General features: G+C 42.5%; 1 protein-coding gene across 3 annotated transcripts in view; it reads left to right on the forward strand.

The window, feature by feature from the left end:
* Positions 1-8,700, forward strand: part of RAB28 (RAB28, member RAS oncogene family) — an 80,411-nt gene extending 71,711 nt beyond the window's left edge. For 2 of the 3 annotated variants that reach the window (XM_081051060.1, XM_081051058.1), the window contains one exon: positions 7,750-8,700. In XM_081051060.1, the coding sequence (XP_080907186.1) occupies positions 7,750-7,845 (96 nt within the window). In that variant the 3' untranslated portion in view covers positions 7,846-8,700. Of the gene's footprint in view, positions 1-6,396; positions 6,492-7,749 lie in introns of all 3 variants that reach the window. The other variant, XM_081051059.1, reaches the window with a different exon arrangement.
* Positions 8,701-19,504: the final 10,804 nt, after the last annotated feature.

The raw sequence follows: 19,504 nt of genomic DNA on the forward strand, positions 1-19,504 counted from the left end.
CAGGCCTGACAGCAGTGCCCCTGGAGTTTCTACTCTGCGGTATTGGAGGAAGGTGTGTTTACTGGGCAATTTGGAGCGGGGGTGGATGGGATGGAGAGGAGTGGGGTGGTGGGTGATGGTGGTGGCAAGAAAATGGCTGAAAGAGAAGCTGGCATGAACAAGTTGAAAAGCTTAGGTTGTCTTTTGGAAAAAGAGGAATAGTTTGGCTAAAAATAAATGACCATTGGTGTTGGAATGTGAGGGGATTTGAGAAGAGATTATGGAGATTTATGAATGCCAAGGTGATAAGTTTTATCCAGCATATTGACAGTGGGGAAAAGTTTTTTAAGCAGAGGAATAAATGAAAGCCGTTTTCAGGTAGGATTAATCTAATTGGATGTTTTTGTATGTGGTCGAATGGGAACGAGATGGAAGCGAGGAGAGTAGGTTACTACCCTCAACATGATAAGGACCAGAATCAGGGTGGAAGGGAAGGAATGGATGTAAGAGGCATTTCAAAGAAGAATCAGTGGGGCTTATGGACTGACTGGGTAAAAGAGAGAAGAAGTCCAAGATCACTTTGGGATTTCCCATCTAAAGGAATGGAGAAAGGGGAACCCCGCTGACTGATGGGCCCGCCCTCCTCACAGGAGAAAGTGTGCTGGTGCCCGAGCTCTGTGGTGGCGCTCAGGTAGTGACAACTCAGAATAAATAGGTAAGTTGGATACTTTTGAAAGGCAAAAATTTAGGCAAGCTTTATTAATGTTCTTAGTGCATTCTTAGTCAGACTTAACGTCGTGGCGTATTTTAACTAAAGAGGATCAGATGTGTTAAGTGCGTAACTCTCTAACCTCCCTGTGCACCCCAACTTGTTTATTGGTGCACCCAGTCTTGTTTATTATACAATGAGGTTTAATTCAAGCTTTAGTTTGTTGATGGCATTTACTTTGAACCCATTCATTTGAAGATGAATTCAAGCTACTAGAATCTTTCTCTACTATGTTTATCAGAATCTTTTGTGTAGGAAGCATCAAACCACTTTCCTGAACCCTATGAATTTGGTCCCTTTTCCAATTAAATTATTGATTTCACAGTGGAAACATTTTTGAAAGTTCATTTCTTTAAAAAATGTTTCTAAAATGTACTTGCAAGCTGCATTGAGCACAGTGTTCATTTTTTTAATTGAAATGTATTTGACGTATAGCATATAAGTTTAAGGTGTACAACGTGTTAATACATTTATGTATTATAATATGATTGCCATGGTAATGATAATTAGCACCCCTGTAACATTACATAATTATCCTCTCTTTTTAGCAGTTGGGATAATTAAGTTCTAGCCTCTTAGCAGGTTTGATGATTATAATGAAATATTGTTGTCTATATTCACTGTGCTGCACATTAGATCTCTAGGCCTCACTTACTACTTCTGGGAAGTCTGTACACCTAAATACCATCTGTCCTGCCCCCTAACCCTCATTCCCTGGGAACTACCATTTTACTCTCTAGTTTTACAAGTTTGGCTTTTCAAAATTCCAAGTAAACGTGATATCATACAGCATTTGTATTTCTCTTGTGTGACTTATCTCAGCATAATGTGCTCAAGGTCCATCCATGTTTTTGCAAATGGCAGGATGTCCTCCTCTCTCATGGCTGAATAATATTCCAGTGTGCGTGTGTGCGTATAGATGTATAATTTTATTTATCCATTCATCTGTGTTGGACACCTAGGTCATTTTCATATCTTGGCTAGTCTAGTAAATGACAGTGCAGTGAACATGGTACATGGTGGTGTATATATCTTTTCTTTTTGAAATAGTGTTTCCATTTTCTTTGGATAAATATCCAGAAGTGGAATTGCTAGATCATATGGTAGTTCTATACTCTTTAGTTTTTTGAGGACCCTCCATACTGTTCTCCATAGTGGCTGCACCATTTTACATTCCCACCAACAGCGCACAGGGGTTCCGTTTTTTTTTCACATCTTCATTAACGTATCCCTTGCATTTTTGGTGGTAACCATTCTAACAGGTGTGAAGTTGCACAGGTGTGTTGTTAATTTGCATTTCCCTGATGATTTGTGATGCTGAGCGTCTTTTTCATGTACCTTTTGGCCATTTGGATGTCTAGGACCAGGAAAAAAAAAAGACAAAGAAGTTCAGATTTTATATATTTGTGTGTATATATATATATGATATATATATATATATGATATATATGTATGTATGTCATATATATGATATATATTAAAACATATATGTGGAGGAAGGAAGGAAGGGAGAGGGAGGGAGCGTTTATGCCTGGTTTCTGTGGGTTTTATGCCATTTGAAAGATTCCTGAGGAAATTTGGTATAATGTTTGAAATTGTTTTATTTTGATTTATTTTACAGAGAAGGAGCTAGATGGTAGACTCACCAGTCACATGGAAATTGATGCTACATAAATATTTATAATAAGGCTTTAATTTTAGTTCCATTCACTGATTACTTAAAGAGAGTCTGTTATTTTAGTTCTAACCTAGATCGTTCCTGTTTGGGAGTCATATAAAATGAGTTATCAGCACATTTTGCAAATTTTGTAAGGAAGAGAAAGGGAAAGAGGGAGAAAAGAAAGGGAACACAGTTTATGAATACAGCAAACATTTTTTGAGGGTTTACTTTGTGCCAGGGACCACACTAGAATCTAGGGACACAGAGATGAGTAAGTTAAAGTCCATATCCTCGAGGAGCCCCCAGAATAAACAGGGCACATATTTAAACACTTAAGTATACTCTCGTTGCATTTCTCACAATTCCCAATTTAGTTAATAGTTTCATTTTCATTGTTTATCTGTTCTCCTCTTTTCTTCCCTTTCCCCCAAGCATTCTCCTCTAAGATAGTGTAAAAGTTGGGAACAGTTGTTAAAAAATGTCCTAGTTTCCCAGATTGTTCAGATGTTTTTGTTTACAAAGTAGTCAAACCTTTAGGAGAAAATATAAATTTACAACTGCTATTCTCTAGGAAGGCCAGCATTTAGTTTTTTAATAATGCAGTAGGTAATTTAAAAAGAAAATGCATAGTCCTGTATCTTTTCTCTTTCAGTGTGAATTGCAAGGAGGTTTTGCCATATATATTTGGTGTTAAGAGTTCTTAATACGTTCTTAATACATGTTTAAGCCTTGATATTTTCAGTTGCCAGTTAATAAACTATGAATTTCTATTTGGTTTGAACAAAGTATGCATTAGTTTCTTCAAAACAAAAATTTCTCTCATGTCTGAGGTACTAAACTTACTAAAAATATATGTTCCTTATGTGACCTCTGAATGTTTTCATGCTCTATATGAAAGTACGTAGCATAGGGCATGGAGTGGGCATGCTCAAGATTTTAATTGTGTCTCATTTAGCACATAACTAGACAACACAAGTGCCTATTTAACCCCTGGTCCTAGGGGCCTTCTCTTCTTTTCTGCTTTATCTGAATACTGACCTTCCTTAGGAGCCATAAGGAACTGAGATTCTGCTTACCTAGGTGTTCATCTTTTTATCATTTTCACCAGTATGTTTACAAAGACTGCGCTGGGATTCCTTTTTTGTCCAAAACACCACTTGTCTTCCTTGCAGAACATAGTTATCTACTTCGTACACACTATTCTAATCCTGGGATATTGAATATTGCTTAATGGATTTTCATATCAGACCTTTTTCTATTTACTTTTTAAGTTTGTTTTTCCATATAGTTTCAAAACTCGATGGGAGCTTAAAGGCCATGTAGACAAACCTTGTTTTTTTTACAGATTAGGAGATTGTGAAGACCAAAGAAGTGGAATAACTTGCCTAAAGTTACGGATGTTATTGGCAGCATATAATGGCACATTATATGGAGAAAGAGTAGCTTTCTTTAAGCTCCTACTATGTGCAAAGTACCATAGTTTTAAAGATGCTATGTCCATGTTTTAAATAGTAATCTGTAATCTTGTTATATTTTGAACGTATGTCAATCATGATATTCTTTAATAGGTTGCACACCTGTTTTCTTTGCTGGATTCTTACGCATCTCTAAAACAGAGATCATCTATTTATTTGACCGTATTCAATACCTAGACTAGTGATTGGCTTTGAATGAATGATAGTGACAAGTGTTTTAGCCTTCAGGGTATGTTTATTCCATATTCTGAGCATGACAAACTATGACTTTTGCAATGATAAATGTGTTACTATCTGGATTAAGGCACAACTGCAGAATAGCAATTGCAAATTTATCTTCAGTGTCTTCCCAGGCTGTATCTTTATTCCTTGTACCTTACTACCCCAGCTCCTAGGTTGCTTCCTTGCTTACCCTCTGGTTAGCTACCATTCCTTTCCAGCATCAACTAGCAATTACTCTCTGACATAATAAGGAATAAGTTGCTTTCAACTACAAAGCTTCTTTCCTCTGAGGGCCACTTTATTATTTTCACTCCATTGACTAAAAGCAGAGAATAACTGAATGTACTTTGTGGCTCCAAAAATAAAAGTTGGTGTTTTGTAGGTAACGTTTTCTCTGAAAATGTCAATTTACAGCTTGTAAACAGCCAACCCCTGTGAAATCACCTACCATGAAACTTATGGCATGGAAGTTCTGTTTTTCAACTTATGGAATGCAAAGTTTTGAATCTGCAGAGCCTTGATTATGGCTTTCAGTTCAGAAACTTTATACAAAGCTTATGCCCAACAGCCAAGGTCCCCAGGAAAGATGTTGCCTTTTTAGTTCACCATTAATTTGATGAAAATTAACGGTGACTATCCAAGTCATTTGTGTTAGTCAATCCTTTGACTGAAATGTCTTGACCAGAGGTCAGTAACCTGGCTGTGTTTATAAGATAGAGTTTAAACCAACATATTGGAGGATTAATGAGTTACTGATTATGAAAATCCCTTCTCCTTATTGTAACCCACAGTTTGTCACGAAACAATTAGGTTTGGGGAGAGCAGATAATGGTGGTCAACGTTTCACTGACGTCCTCCCCGCAGACCTCCCATGGCAGCTGGTAATGCTTCTGATGATAGCATCAGTTGAGTGCGTAGTAAATCACGAGTCTTGTCCAGAAGTCAATACTGCTTGCGGAGAGCTGGAGTGGAGCCCACCCAAGGCTAATATACCAGAGTATCCTGTTCACTTACTCTCAGTTGTTTATTCAGTCTTTATAAGTGTTATCACAAACAACAGCCCGTATTAATGTATTTTTCTATATGTGCTATTTAATAGATGCTGTTAGGAAGGAAGAGTTTCCTGAAATAAGATATTGGAAATTGTAAGAAAAAGAAAGAGAGGATAGTTTCTTTTTTTTTTTTTTTGAGGATAGTTTCAAATTTAAAAAACTTGGAAAGCTGTGTTATCTCTGTCATACTTATTTATTATATGTAGTCTTTTCATCCTAAGGGTTATAGCAAAGAAAAACCTACCATGTTTCCCCCAAAATAAGACCGGGTCTTATATTAATTTTTGCTACAAAAGACACACGAGGGTTTATGTTCAAGGGATGTCATCCTGAAAAATCATGCTAGGGTTTATTTTCCGGTTAGGTCTTGTTTTCGGGGAAACAGTAGTTTTGATTCTTTATTTAGTAAAACTTAGATATTTGAAAACAGCACCTGTTGTGTTTCAATACTGTATGTCAGTATTTTTCTTGACAGAAAAGTGCATTTTGCCCTTATTTTTATATGAAATTTGGAAGCCTGGACGTTAAGGTTGTGAGGAATGGGGCAGTGAGCATCAAAAAGAAGTCTTCCATAAGTAATCAATGTTATTAAACGTAAAACTAGTAAACGGCTATGGCTTCCTCTGATAAACGCATCCTCTCCCTACCTTCAAAGAAAATTAATTACTCCTGTCTCTATGTTACTATAACATAAGCCCCTAGTAAAGCCCTTAAGATAAGTGTAGCTGTGTACGTTTTTCCCCTCCCATTAGGTCCACAGCAACTTCTGGACAGACCCTGTGTAATTTACCTGTACATTCCCACTAGAGAATGACTGGCACGTAGTACATCCTCAGTCGTGTTTATTGGAGGAAACGGAATTAACACTTTTACTCCACTTTATTTATGGAAAAGCCCCATAATTCTTGGTTGTCCCCTGAAATATTGGGCATTATACATATTATATGTAATTGTGATATCAAAACTTGAACGCAACAGTTTGCCTGGGAGGTTCAGTAGACATGTCTATTTCAGTAAGTAAATAGAATTATAAAGAATAATGTTTCTCAGATCTTTGTTTATTTTTCTTCCTTTTATGTTCATATATTCTGCTGTTTCTTTTGTGACATGTTTAAATTTATGTGTGTATTTTTCTACTTTGATGTTCTCTTTCATTTTCAATCACTGAACATACTTTCTGTTTTCTTTCTTTTTTTTTTCTTTCTTCTTCGTCTTGTTTGTGTTGAATGTAATTGACAGCATGTTGTCAGGGCAGAAATAATGAAGTACCCGGAAGAAGATTATCAACATACTAACTCGCCTCAGAGTAGAATCTGTTCAGTACAGTAGTGCAGGTATTAATGGATATTATTGCAGTTTTGGGGAGGAGGGTGGTGAGAACTAGTGAATGTTATCCTGTTCTTTTTTCTTTATGAATAGAGAAGTTCAGATGATTGTTGTATATTATTGGAATTAATATTGCATACGTCCTGTTTTAGAACTTTGAAAAATTGATCCTTTGCCAGGAGACTTATGAATTAAATAAGGACTTGGGAACAAATTAAAACAACATTTCAGTTACTTTCACACGTATTTGTCTTTATGGTTGTATTTATTACATGTGCAGTGAAGTGGAGAATTGAGGCAGTTATTTCATTATTCATTCCTCACCCTTTTTCCTGAAATAGCCTGGTAATTGAAAGAGTATTTTTAAAATTTGCCTTGAATTACCCTTCTTTGTCTGCTTGTGTGTGCAGACTTGGTAATAGAGTTGAAAACAGTAAAGGATTTGTTTTAATTTAAATTATTACTTCGAGATAAATATTAGGGCATCTTGCTAAATGTATCATTTAAGATAATCCTTGAATGTGGGTTAGAGGGAAAAAAGGGTTAAAAGTATCTTTTGGTTTAAATTATTTTAAAAACATGAGTATGAGGTAATTTTCTAAATTTCTCATTATTCTATATTTTGTTAGAGTCATTATTCATAACCCATTAGTGAGCTATTTGGAAGTAAGTTAGGGATTTGGGAGGAAAGTTTTAAAAATTGGCAAAGTCTTAAATATCGGATTGCTCAAAACATTTCTTTTTTATATGTGACTCCTTTCACATTTACACCTCTTCTCACTAACTCAGCAGTTGCTGTAAACATTCTAAAAACAGTTGTGGCTGGGTATAGTGGTTTATGGAAATATTAATAAATAATGACATTTTTTACTTTCAAATAATGAGGTCATGTCTATCAATTAAAATTTGTGAATGATTGATTTTAATTCCTTTTCTTTAAATTATAACCAGGGTTTAATATTTGGAATTAATTTGTCAGTTTTTTATTAGACTTGTGATAACCTCAAGTTTCTGTCATTGAGCCAGGGAAGACTCAGTACAGGAATTGCTATTGCATACTTTAAAAAACCAACAACAGCTCCTCCCCCCAATCCCAATCCCTCTGCTTTAGTTGGTTCAGGGTGATTCTTCTGATATCAGCTACTGCTTCATTTATGATGTCTATCACCAGGAGTTCACGCAGTTCAGAAAATAAAAATATACTTTAAGGAGCTCTTTCAAAATGTTCTGATGTCCTGATAATAACTGTGTTTTCTTTTGTGACAGAGAGTGGTGAAGGCAGATATTGTAAACTACAACCAGGAACAACCTGTGTCAAGAACTGTTAACCCTCCTAGAAGCTCTCTGTGCGCGGTTCAGTGAGCGCCTTTCCTTTGGTCTTGCCAGTCCCAGCTGCCTGGGCTTGTGTGGGCCTGTGGGCCGGAGGATCGCCAGGAACCTGTTTATCCGTGAGCATCTCTGTAGCTCGGTTAAGGCTTTCCCCCCAGCTCTCCCCCGCTGCGTGTTGCCTCACAGCCGCAGGCAGCTCCTTGGACGAAACGAACTCAGCTTCGGGACCACACACTTTGAATTCAAAATGGAAAGCCCATTCTCTGGAGTTAGACTGCTTCACTGAAAAAGAATAATGTTGGTCCTCTTTATGTCCTCACTTCTTTTTCCCCAGATGTCGTTTTTTTAAAAATAAATATGAAAACTATCTGAGTCTTGACCATCAGCCAGCGTATTGCCGCGGCCCAGCTTCCTTCGCTTATCCGAACTCACACATGACAAAGTCCACTTCAGGGTGCAAGCATTTAAACGAGTAATATGTTTTCTCTGCAGATACTTAAGGAGGCAATCTTCTGCTGTCTATCATGAGCGAAAATATATAAAGCTGTATCTAACTGAAAATGCTTCAAATAAAGCTGTAATAGAAATATTTGTTTTTCATTTTATAAAAAAGGACCTACATTGTTTGTATTGTAGCTGTAGCTCACAAAGCAGTGAGTATTTGATATTGTATTTTTATTACTGCATCACGGTCATTGTATATTGTGTAAAAGTTCGATGGCTTTGTGAGTTTTGATAGCTGTCCAGCTGCTGCTCCGCGCGGACTTTCCTGCAAACAGCGTAGGAGTCCTCCCGGAACAGGTGGTGACTGTTGTTGGATTATTGTGGGTCAGACTGGACCTGATGTTCAGAGTTTTTCTCCTGCAAATAAATTTATTTAAATTACTATTTTGGGGGAATTTTCTTCCAGCCATCTTCCTTTTAGTTATAGGAAAACAGCGTGTTTTGAAATCAGTGATCGTGTGACGTTTCAAAAGCATTCCGTTTCCGTTATTTTGTGGGACCGATAAAAGAGCAGACTCCGTCGCCCGGCCTGTCAGGGGCTCTGTGTTGGCTGCATCCTCCCTCCCGCCCTTCTCATGTCACCCTGGGCACTGCCCACCTCTGCGCAGAGAAGAGAGCGCTGGGCTCACTCCTGCGTTCTGATGGTGCTTGATGATGCCCGGCCTTCCTGTCTGTGCCTCCAGGAATCCCTCCCCCTCTCCACCTGTCTGCCTCCTGCTAGCGCGCCCTCAGGCATCCTGAAGGCAAGGCTCTGTCTTGGTCACAGCTCTGCTGTGTTTTTGCGCTCCGGCCCAGCGCCTGGCATGGGGGTTGCTTTGTATTGGCCACATCAAAGCAGACATAAATGCCGCCCCTCACAACGCCAGTCCTCGTCTCCACCATTGCAAGGTCCACGTGAGCACCTCAGGTGGCCATTACCCTCCCTGCGCTGACTCACCGTGACTCCTGTCCTTGTGTTTATTGTTTAACAGGCCATGAGGTGATTGGGGGGGCTTCCTGAGCGGTGCCAGCACAGGGTGCCCCTCCCTCATGGGAGACTTGCCCCAAGTGTGTGCAGAAATTTTGGGCACCTAATTTTACAGGTGTAAGGGATTTTAGAAAACTAGTTTTTTCACATCCTGTGTGGCTGAGGAAACTGAAGTTTGGAGAGAGAAAAGAACTTGCCAGAGGTCATAGAATCACAGAGCCAGACCGCATAGGAAAGGCTCTGTCTCCAGGCCAAGGTGACACTTGTCAAGAGTGATTTGAAATTTAAAAAAGTTTAAAAATTGTGACTGCTACCGTGTTTTCCCCAAAATAAGACCTAGCCAGACCATCAGCTCTAATATGTCTTTTGGAGCAAAAATTAATATACCCGGTCTTATTGTACTATAAGACCGGGTCTTTATAATACTATAATATATAATATAATTAATATAATACTGGGTCTTATATTAATTTTTGCTCCAAAAGACGCATTAGAGCTGATGTCTCTGGCTAGGTCTTATTTTTGGGGAAACACGGTATGCTCATTAGACAGCGAGTCCAATCTTTGTCTACTTTGGTTTTTATATATTTTTGTTTTGTTGCAATTAAGCATCCTTTTAATAAGTCTTCCCAAGGTGATAAGCCCTTCAAGGTAGTTCAGTTTATCCTTTTTTTAAACATCTTCCTAACATATGCTGGTCAGTCTGCTAGGGAGATCTTATTTTCTCTGTATTCTTTAGGAGACTATAAAGTGGAATAAAAGAGATCTCAACCCTCAAGGTTACCTTACAGTCTAGTAGGAGAGATGTTTGTTGTTGGTGCTGTTCTTTTAAAAGCTGTGATTAGTTGAAGTCTTCTATTAAGCTAAACTTGCCCAGGGTTTTATGTTCAGTAAGAGGTGAGGCTGTGTGCTCTTTTGGTCATTTTGTGTTGTTTTCACATGTATGTGAAAACGTGATCATTTTCGTCTTTTTTCAGTCCAGTTATTGCGGTAGCTCAAAGGTATGACAACATGCATATATGATTGTACAGGCTAAATGCTACAGGCGTTCTAGAGGAGGCAGAAAGAACTTACAAAAGGTCTCCAATCAGACCCAAGTACGTCGTGTGTTTCAGGTTAGAGCACTGAATAGGGCTGAACGGGGAGGGAGAGAATGGCTTCCGTAAGATGCTCTGTCCTGGACATTCCCAGGCACGTGTCACCTGAGCTATGTTTTTTCTGAGACCAATCTACGATGGGGGTATCATTGTCCTTGTTTCACACATAAGGACGCCCAAGGTGAGAGAGAGTGAGTACACCAGGTCCCTCCTGGAGTCAGTGGGAGAGCCAGGGTCCACATGAACCATTGCTGAGAGGACGGATGAGGCTGGATACCCATTCAGGCTGCCTTCCGTTCGTGAAAATCACACAACTGACCTCCTTCCTGGGAGTTGACCAGGCCTGGGTGTTACGTTATTCTTTTGAGCAGTGGTGATGGCTAATGCTGGTCCATCCACCTTGTTCCACTGACCTCCTAGCCCAGCCGTGTGTATCTAAAGAGACTACTGGAGGTGGTAAGTTGGTCCTCTGATCGCCACGGTGAGGACAGAAAATTGCCCCCCGCGCCCACCCGCCTTTGGCCTCGTTGCTTTCATGTTTCTCCCAGCTGAACCTGACCCATCACTGAGAGCCTTTGGCCCGAGGGCAGCATGCACAGTGAACATGCAATATGGCACATGGCCGAAGCAGAGTTCTGAATTCCATATTACAATTTTGCCCATACCTCGGGTTTTATTTTTGAAACAAAAACGTAGGATTCATGCTTATTTTATTTCGTTACCTCTCATGTCTACAGTTTTTAATTTAAAAAATTATAAGTCATTCCATCTAGTTTTAGGCACTTTGTCTCCTGAAGACGCATGCTATAAAGTTTCAAACTCATTGTGGTCACTTCTGCTGCTTATTGAACTTTGGAAAAACACAAAAGTTTTCAGCCAGAACTGGTCATTGGACGTTGCCTTTCCAGTGCACCCTCTATTATGTGTGGCGAACCGCTGTGGAGTGGTTTTTGGAGTGGCCCGAAGAACTCCTATGACTGCTTTATTATTCCAGGAGGAGGTAAGCCAGGGCCTTTTAAAGTCGATCACTGAAACAATGTGATGGAGCATAATAATTTGTGTGTCATTTAAAAATAGAAAAGTTTTTTGGCCATAACCCATGCGAGTGATTGCTGTGATGTTGGACATCCTGAAAAACAGTTGCAAGATTCAAAGGAAATGGAAATGCAGACCATGGAGCACTGTGGTAGACATTTGTCCATTGCCTGCCCAGCATCCAGGTCACCACTTCTCCTAACAACAGTTTCCTGGCTTCCTGATGGAGTCCTCCTCCATTTTCAACCACTCACAACCCTAGGAGTGGATCCTCATTGGCTTAAACCCATTAAGATATTAATCCCTCCCAGTCTCACTGATGGGCTCAGAAATGAGCGAGTAACTCCATTACAGCTAATGAAACTGAAGGGGACATTGGCTGAGGTTTCTGAAAAAGAAAAGAAGAAAAAAAAGCTACGCCTGAAGTTTCCAGATGACTCTTTGCCCGCTGGACTTGAAAGACAAAGACGTAGGTCTGAACAAAACCAGCAACCTTCGTGAGGACGCATGGGGGGAGCCTGCCCGAATCCAGAGCCCAGTGGGGGGAGCAGAGGTGAGAAGTGGAGACCGTGGCCGTCCCTGACACTGAGCCCCAGATCCAGCCATGCCACGAATTGTTTAACAGCACGACTCAACTACTTTTTATCATTTCGGCTAGTGTCATGTTCCTTTGTTGTTACTTCTTACATAAGACTTTTCTGTACCAGGGCTTTGCTTGGCACCAACGGCAGAGATGAACACGATCTGTGTTTTGGCCTCAAGAACTTAGTCTAGGCACACGTATAACTCATTAAAATGCAATCAGACTGTTAAATGCTTCAATAAAATGAATATAGGAAGATGTGGCTTAGCAGGGAGTGTGAAAAAACAGGGATTTCAAGTGACAGGAACGAGGGTCAACAGTGTAACAGAATTGCCTTCAAAAGCTAATGTAATCGTAGGCTACATTCATGCAAAAAGAGTCTGTTCTCTGAGTTGTTTGTGCATATAAATCACCTGGAGAATCTTGATTCAGTTCCGGGTGGGTTTTAAAGTTCTGCATTTATAACAAGCTCCCAAGGGATACAAGCGCTGCTGGCTTTTGGATTGCACTTTCGAGTTGCAAGTGATTAGACCATGCCTGCAGTACTTTTCCCCATACGGGTGCCCTCTTTAAGGGGGTAACAGAGCACGTTCTGATTATGCTGAGGGGATCCAGTGTCACGTGAAACAGTAGAAGGAAGACTGTGTGCTTAACACGGACAAGTTCTAGAAGGCGTCAGAGAGGCTCTGATGGTGGCCTCCACATACGTGAAAGACCATGCTTTAGAAAAAGATTAAACTTCTACCAGAACCTCTAGGACCCCCAGAAATAGATGGGTGGGTAGAAGCTATAGAAAGACGATTCCAGTCCAGCCCTAGAAAGAACCTTACAAACGTCTGCTTCCAAAAGGAGGAAGAGATTGCTTTCTGCAGTGTTGTGTCACGTTGCAGGGTTGCAGATTCACAGGGCATCGGGGCTAGGTAGGTGAATAAAAGGCAGTTCAGAGTAGAAGACGGTATGAGTGGGTGGTAAGCTGGAGAGCATGTGTCCTGTCTGAAGCCATTCCAATCCAGTTTTTAAAGTTATATTGGCCAAATAAAACCTATGTGTGGATAGGGCCACTGCCAGCCCATATAGAACCGTTGTGCCAATTAGAAAAATATGTTACTTTCTTAAGGCACTTTGCTTCCCTGTTTTAGAAAACTGTCGCACTGTTTTGTTAGAACAGGCACTTCACTCTCCTAGAAAATGGGTGATAAATCCATGATCCCTGTGATGTGAATGGCAGCCCTATCGATGCGCTGAATTCTGCCCTGTGGTCGCCAGATTACAACCCTTGTGACTGTGAACCTTAGCATCTGGATGTAAAGTGGATGAAATTAGCAGAGAAAATTATTTGGCAAACTTTTTCCAAGAGCAAAATCAGAGTGTTCATAGGCCCTGGGGACACGTGAAGCCTGGGGACGCTGTATCTGCCCTCAGCTTGGCAGGACATAATGGCGTCGTAGGTGTCAGGAGAAAATGCATCCAGGGAAAAGGTGCGGGCCTCTGACAGCAGGTCAGTTCCACCCAGACGGGGCCGAAGGAGCTCAGAACAGATTTGACGGGCCAGGAGGCTTGGACCGACAGCCTTGAGTGAGACAATCCTCCCGCTCCCAGCACCTCCTCCTGGGAAGGGAAGCTTTCCGTAGAGCAGAACCTTTGGGCCAAGCTCCGAACCGCATATCACTACTCTTGGTCTGGCCTTTCAACAGTTTTCCACACTGGAGAGCTGGAAACAGGGAAAGGCAGACGATTTGTTAAGCATTCCGCTTCCAAGTTAGACTGAGTGTTCAGAGGCAGCCCACACCAGCGTGATGTAGACTCAGGGCTGGGGGTCAGGCGCAGGGAGGCTGATCCCATGGGTGCTTCTCAGATACCAGCTCCGTCACCACTCCTCCCTAAGCCTGGCGCCTGGGCCTCCTCGCTCCTTAACGAACCCGAGTCCAGTTGCCCATAGAAAGGATTCCTAGCCATTGTGTGTCGGGCCCCTTTGGCCTGCTTTCTTCCTCCACAATCTGCTGCACACACAGCTATGAGAATGAACTTGACCCATGGGTTTGAATTAAGTCACCCTTGTTTCAAACCCTTCAGTGATGGCTCTTGGCCTTTTTCATGAAAGGAAAATGACTTCCTCAGCCTGACATTTAGAAGCCTCTAATTGCTTCTCCATCCTTTCTTCTGAGACATCTGCTCATCTTCAACTCTGGTGACTACTTGGTTCTACCGTGTTTCCCCGGAAATAACACCTAGCCAGGCAATCAGCTCTAATGCGTCTTTTGGAGCAAAAATTAATGTAAGACCCAGTCTTCTGTAAGACCTGGTCTTATATTATAGTAAAGTAAGACCGGGTCTTACATTAATTTTTGCTCCAAAAGACGCATTAGAGCTGATTGTCCGGCTATGTCTTCTTTTCGGGGAAACAGGGTAGCAAGTGGTACCTTGCCTGTGTCTCTACTGGGATTTTCCCTAGGGAAGGAGGGACGCTGAAGAGGCAAGTTAGAAAACACGCTTCTCTTGGCTCAAAAACCAGTTGGCTGGGTGACTAGTCACGCCACTCAGTGTTCCTGGGCTGTTTCCTGCAGTCGTGGAGTGCGAGTGTACGTGCCTTTATCATCACTCTGGCTTGTTACGGATGCAGGGCAGGACACTGAGCTCTGTGGCGTCTCCACGCTTGATGTGTACTGTAGTCAGCCTTCAGGATGGCCCTGTGGTCCCTGCCTCCTGGTAGTCACACCCGGTGCTGTTCTCTCTCCCACTGACCCGTGGCTAACCCGTGGGGTCCACGGAAGACTGCAGACAAGATGGGGTGTGATTTCCAAGATGAGGTCATAAGAGGCATTGCCGCTCCCACGCTGGCCCCTCAGACTCCTCCTGCGGGAAGCCAGACACCGTGCCATGCGGACGCTCAAACAGCAGTGTGGACAGAGACAGCTAAAGAACATTTACCAACAGTCAGCATCAACCTGCCAGCCCTTTGGTGCCGCCAGCTTGGAAGTGAATCCCTGGCTTTCCATGGGATTGCAACCTTACCAGAGACTTTGAGCTAGAAACACCCAGGTGAAGTGTCCCCGAATTCCTGATCCATAGAAACTATGAGAGATGAGAAGTCGTTGTTTGAGCCATAAGTCTTGGGGTAATTTGCTTCATAGCAATAGGTGACTAATACAGTAGGTATTTATGTTGTCTCTGACAGATGGGGAAACTGAGGCTCAGGGCAGTTTAATAAACTGTCCCAGGTTGTACAATTGGGGAATGATAGGACAGGGGTCCGAATCCAGATCTGTTGACTCAGAAGCAGGGTCACTGACCTGTGTAGTCCCCTACACAGAATTGGTTGGACTGATTTTCATCAACAACCATGGGCAAAGGCAGATATCTCTGTACGATAGCAAAGCCTTCCGCTACAGGGATGTTTTCCTGGTGTGTCTATTTTGGTCTTAACGTACTTTGGTAACATCAGATTGTTTCTTATACACCCAGTAAATAGCCTTAGAAGCGTTTCATTCAAAATCGTTTATCCTAACTTGTGTTGTATAAAGTCACAGCACACAAGTGGCTTATTAAAACAAAAGTAACCACCTTCCATATAAGGAGCCTTTGTTTCTCTTAATTTTCTCCCTTCCTCTGAAGGCCGGTGTCTTCTCTTTCCCCACCCTCAAAACCCCTCCCTTTTGTGTAGAAGTTACTAAGCCCTCTCGTGCCCTTTGCTTGCACATGAAAGTGAATCCTCCTGCTTTTCATCTGACCACAGCCTCACTGGAGACCCCTGGCTAGAAGCACTCGGCCAAGCTCAGAGCGTCACCATGCCACCCTGCAGCCATGAGGCCACTTGTTCCACTCCCCTCAGACTAGGAACTCTCTAAGGCCAAGAACCCTGCTGTTTGTATCTGTCTCTCTGGCGCCGGGCACCAAAGAGGCACCCAATAAAAGTTTATTGAATGAATGAAACCTATCTGTGTTGTAGGTTGTCGTGAATGAACCGTAAACAGCCTGTGGGTTGAGCCAGGAAGACTTCTGCTCTGGAGACTGTCAACCCAGGCACTGACTCTGCCTTAGCCCCTAACAAGCTACGTGACCTTGGGCACGTTCCCTCACCCCTGCCGGGCTCTGCTGCTTGGCCTGCAGCGAGTTTGTTAGGTGCTGTCAGTGGTTCCCAAACCTGGTCCGTCATCACAGTCACCTGGGGAGCTTGAAAAAAATGCCGATTCTGGGACAGTGCCCCGCATGCAGGGTCCTGGATTCTGTTTGGGCACCGCTGGACAAACTCATCTACCTCTCCCTGTGTGAGCAAGAATGAACTGCCAGCTCTGAAGCTTCAGCTTGCAAATCTGTAAAATGCAGATGATAACGTGATAACCATGGAAACTTCACGGGGCTAAGATGAGGCTCTAGTCATGGGTGGGGAGAAGGACCTCAAAAACTACCAACAATTCCAAAGAAGTATGTGAACTATTGATCTTTATTGTCTGCTTTTCTGAGTGTGACCTGGAGTTGGATTTTGGCTAACCAGCCGTAATAGAGCAGTAATGGAGCCCCGCTTTGTTGTTATGGGTAGGTAATCCCCTGCTGAGGCCCTGCCTTTTGCTTCTCCCACTAGCAGTCCAGGCCCCTTGAAACCCCTCATTTGTTTCTAACTCTGGGATGGGACATTGTCTCTTTCCAGCTTCCCAAAAACCCTTGGCTCTTATGCCAATTTAACCATTTCCTCTCACCGCACTTCCACCCTCTGTTCTGTCCCTTTTCCCAATCCTCTGACACTTTCTCAAATTTGTCTTCCAAATTGGCAGGTGGCCCACTAACAGATTGGCTCGCTGCCCTGTGTTTGGGTCAGGGTGTGGGGATGATGCTGTAAAAAGCTGACAGAAAGCTGAGTGAACCAAGATGTGAGGTGCTGTCTCACTACTCCTACAACCCAGTACAGAGGGGACCTAGTCTAGTTTGGTTTTGGTGCTCTCGTTGGAGGCCCACCCCTGACAATTATCGATAAGGAACAGAAGAGGGAGCTAGGTGGAAGGCAGCAAGGATTTACTGAATAGCTACTTTGTACCAGGTACCGTCCTAGGCACTTTGTAAATATTTTTCATAACAGCCAAGCTTTAAAGCACATTTGCCATGCAGTAGGCTGTCTAATCTCATCCTCATTGCAGGCCTCAGTAGGAGCTGTGCTTCTCACTTTCCAGACCAGCAAGCGGAGACCTGGAGGACGAAAAGGTCCAATATCACACAGTCAGCAGAATGCAGAACCGGGATGGAACCCTGCTCTTACTGACTCCGGAGTCTGTCCTGCCTGGCGGAAACGGTGTTTACTCCCTGTCCATATTTAGCATTTACATTTCCAGGGCAATGCTTGAACATAGAATGGGATTTCTTTTTAAGTTTCTGGAGCCAAAGTTATTTAAATTTTATGGCTAGGAAAAATGTAAACTTACATTTTCAGCCGACCAGAGATGATAAAGTATGCATTTGTCAAATAAAATTCTTTGCTGTGATAAAGTAAATTATTCCTTGGCCTTGTAAAAAATTAGGCCTCACTTGAACTGTTTTCACTTCAGCCTTTGCTAATATTTCTGTTATCTCCATTAGGGATTACAATGATGAATGCCCTCTATTCGTATCGTTAAGCACTTCAGTGAATGTGTGAACATGTAGAGATCGTAAGTCACAGGGAAATGAAACAACATGGTCTCCTGGAAAGAAGAAACATCTTGAGAGTGTCTGGCAGATTGGGGATAGCGTCCTGTCTCTTCCACTCTCTGGCTATGCACGCTTGGTCCAATTCTTTAGCCTCTCTGGGTCTCAGTTTCCCAATGTGTAAAACATAGATGATAATACTTATCTCACTGGGTAATTTTAAGGATGGGATGAGATGCCAGACTTGTAGCACTTTGCACTATTCCTGGCATGAAGCAGTACATAATACATGGCATGGTTATTGCTGAAATAGCTGCCATGGTAACTGGTTATTTTATGGCATGCCCAAGGCTCACTTTAGTTATTAGTTCTCTGGGCAGCACAGCGGAGTGTAGGTCTGGAGGGCCCCACCTGACCGTACTTCTGTCCTTGTTAGAAACAGATCAGGCAGTGGGCAGATGAAGCGCATTCGTGGGTGTATCTGATGAGATCCTCTTGGCTACAAGTAACAGAACAGTGTCTTAAAAAGTTAAGAATATCGATCACCTCTTACAACCAGTATTCTCAGGGGAAGGTGATTCCAGGTCTGTTTAACTAAGTTGTTCAAAGATACCACCAAGTTCTCAGATTCTTTCTTTTTCCTTTTGCCATCTTTAGCCTATATCAGCTGTTAGGCTGTCTCCCTCATCGTCCCAAGATGGCTGCAGTAACTCCAGGTATCACATTTTTACATCACAAAATTCAAAGGTCAGGAAGAGGAAAGAGGGCCTATTCCATCCTCATGCTTCCTTTAAAGAAAGATGAAAAATTTCCCCAGAGCTCCACTTCCCAGGAGACTTCTCAGCCCTTTTATTAGCCAGAATTTTATCAAGTGCTCATCCCAGACCAGTGGTAAGGGAACTGGTTAGGGCCAGTGATTCTCAACTCTGGCTGAGAATGAATTGGGGAGTCTTTACATACATACCTAGGTTCTACCCTTAGACCTTGATTTAATTGGGTTTAATGCGACCTTGCACATGCTCGTATGTGTGTATACACGCCAAGGAGCTCTGAGGAATGTCTAGGGTTGAGAACCATTGGTTTAGACTCTCCAAGTTTCAACCCCTGAGAAGGAGAGCGTCTTAGTCTTCACTGAGCATAAGGCCATAGGCACGAGGTATGGGAGCCAGTGAAGTTCTGGAAAGGGGAGTGTGGCTTCTGGACAGGCATCCAAAGGAGTTGCCAACACAGGTACAGAGAGGATACTTGGATGAGGCCACACAGCATGGTGCCAAGAACATACGTTAACATTTGAAAGAACTCCAGGTTTACACCTGTAAATTGCATCAGTTTGGTTACATTAATCTTCCCGAGCCTCAGTTTCCTTATACAAGCAATGAAGAGTACCACGTACTTCTTGGAGCAGTTCTGAGGTAAATTGAGACCAAGGAAGTGAGAACAGCTGACACAGGTTATGGCTCAGTACATGTTAGTTAACATCCGGGAGGTCAGATTTTCCTCTTCCAGATTAGAAAATGTAATCGGACCCGCCCTGGGGTCCCTTTGGCCTGTCCCATGCTTGTGACCTGAATACTTGAGCAAAGCAACAACAGCAACGTCCCTCTGTGTTGTTTGGACAGGAGCCTCGGCACAGAGTGGGTCAGAAAGAGGCCCTGGGCACGACTGGGGGGAAGGTTTTCCATGACCACGTAGGAAAGAGTGAGGTGTGAGTTCTGGCTGCGTTCTAGGGTGTATCAGAGCCTGCAGAGTCCATGCTTAACTGCTTAATGGAGGCTCTGGGCATTGCCGGCCTCCTCCCTGTCAACCCGATGGCCTCTTTATCTGCCTACTGTCCAGAAAGAGAGTTAAGTGTAAACTAACAGTGCATGGAAATGGGTTGTCAGGTCACTGAAC

Source organism: Rhinolophus hipposideros (genome assembly GCF_964194185.1).
Source record: "Rhinolophus hipposideros genome assembly, chromosome: 1".
In the NCBI taxonomy this organism is placed as follows: Eukaryota; Metazoa; Chordata; class Mammalia; order Chiroptera; family Rhinolophidae; genus Rhinolophus; species Rhinolophus hipposideros.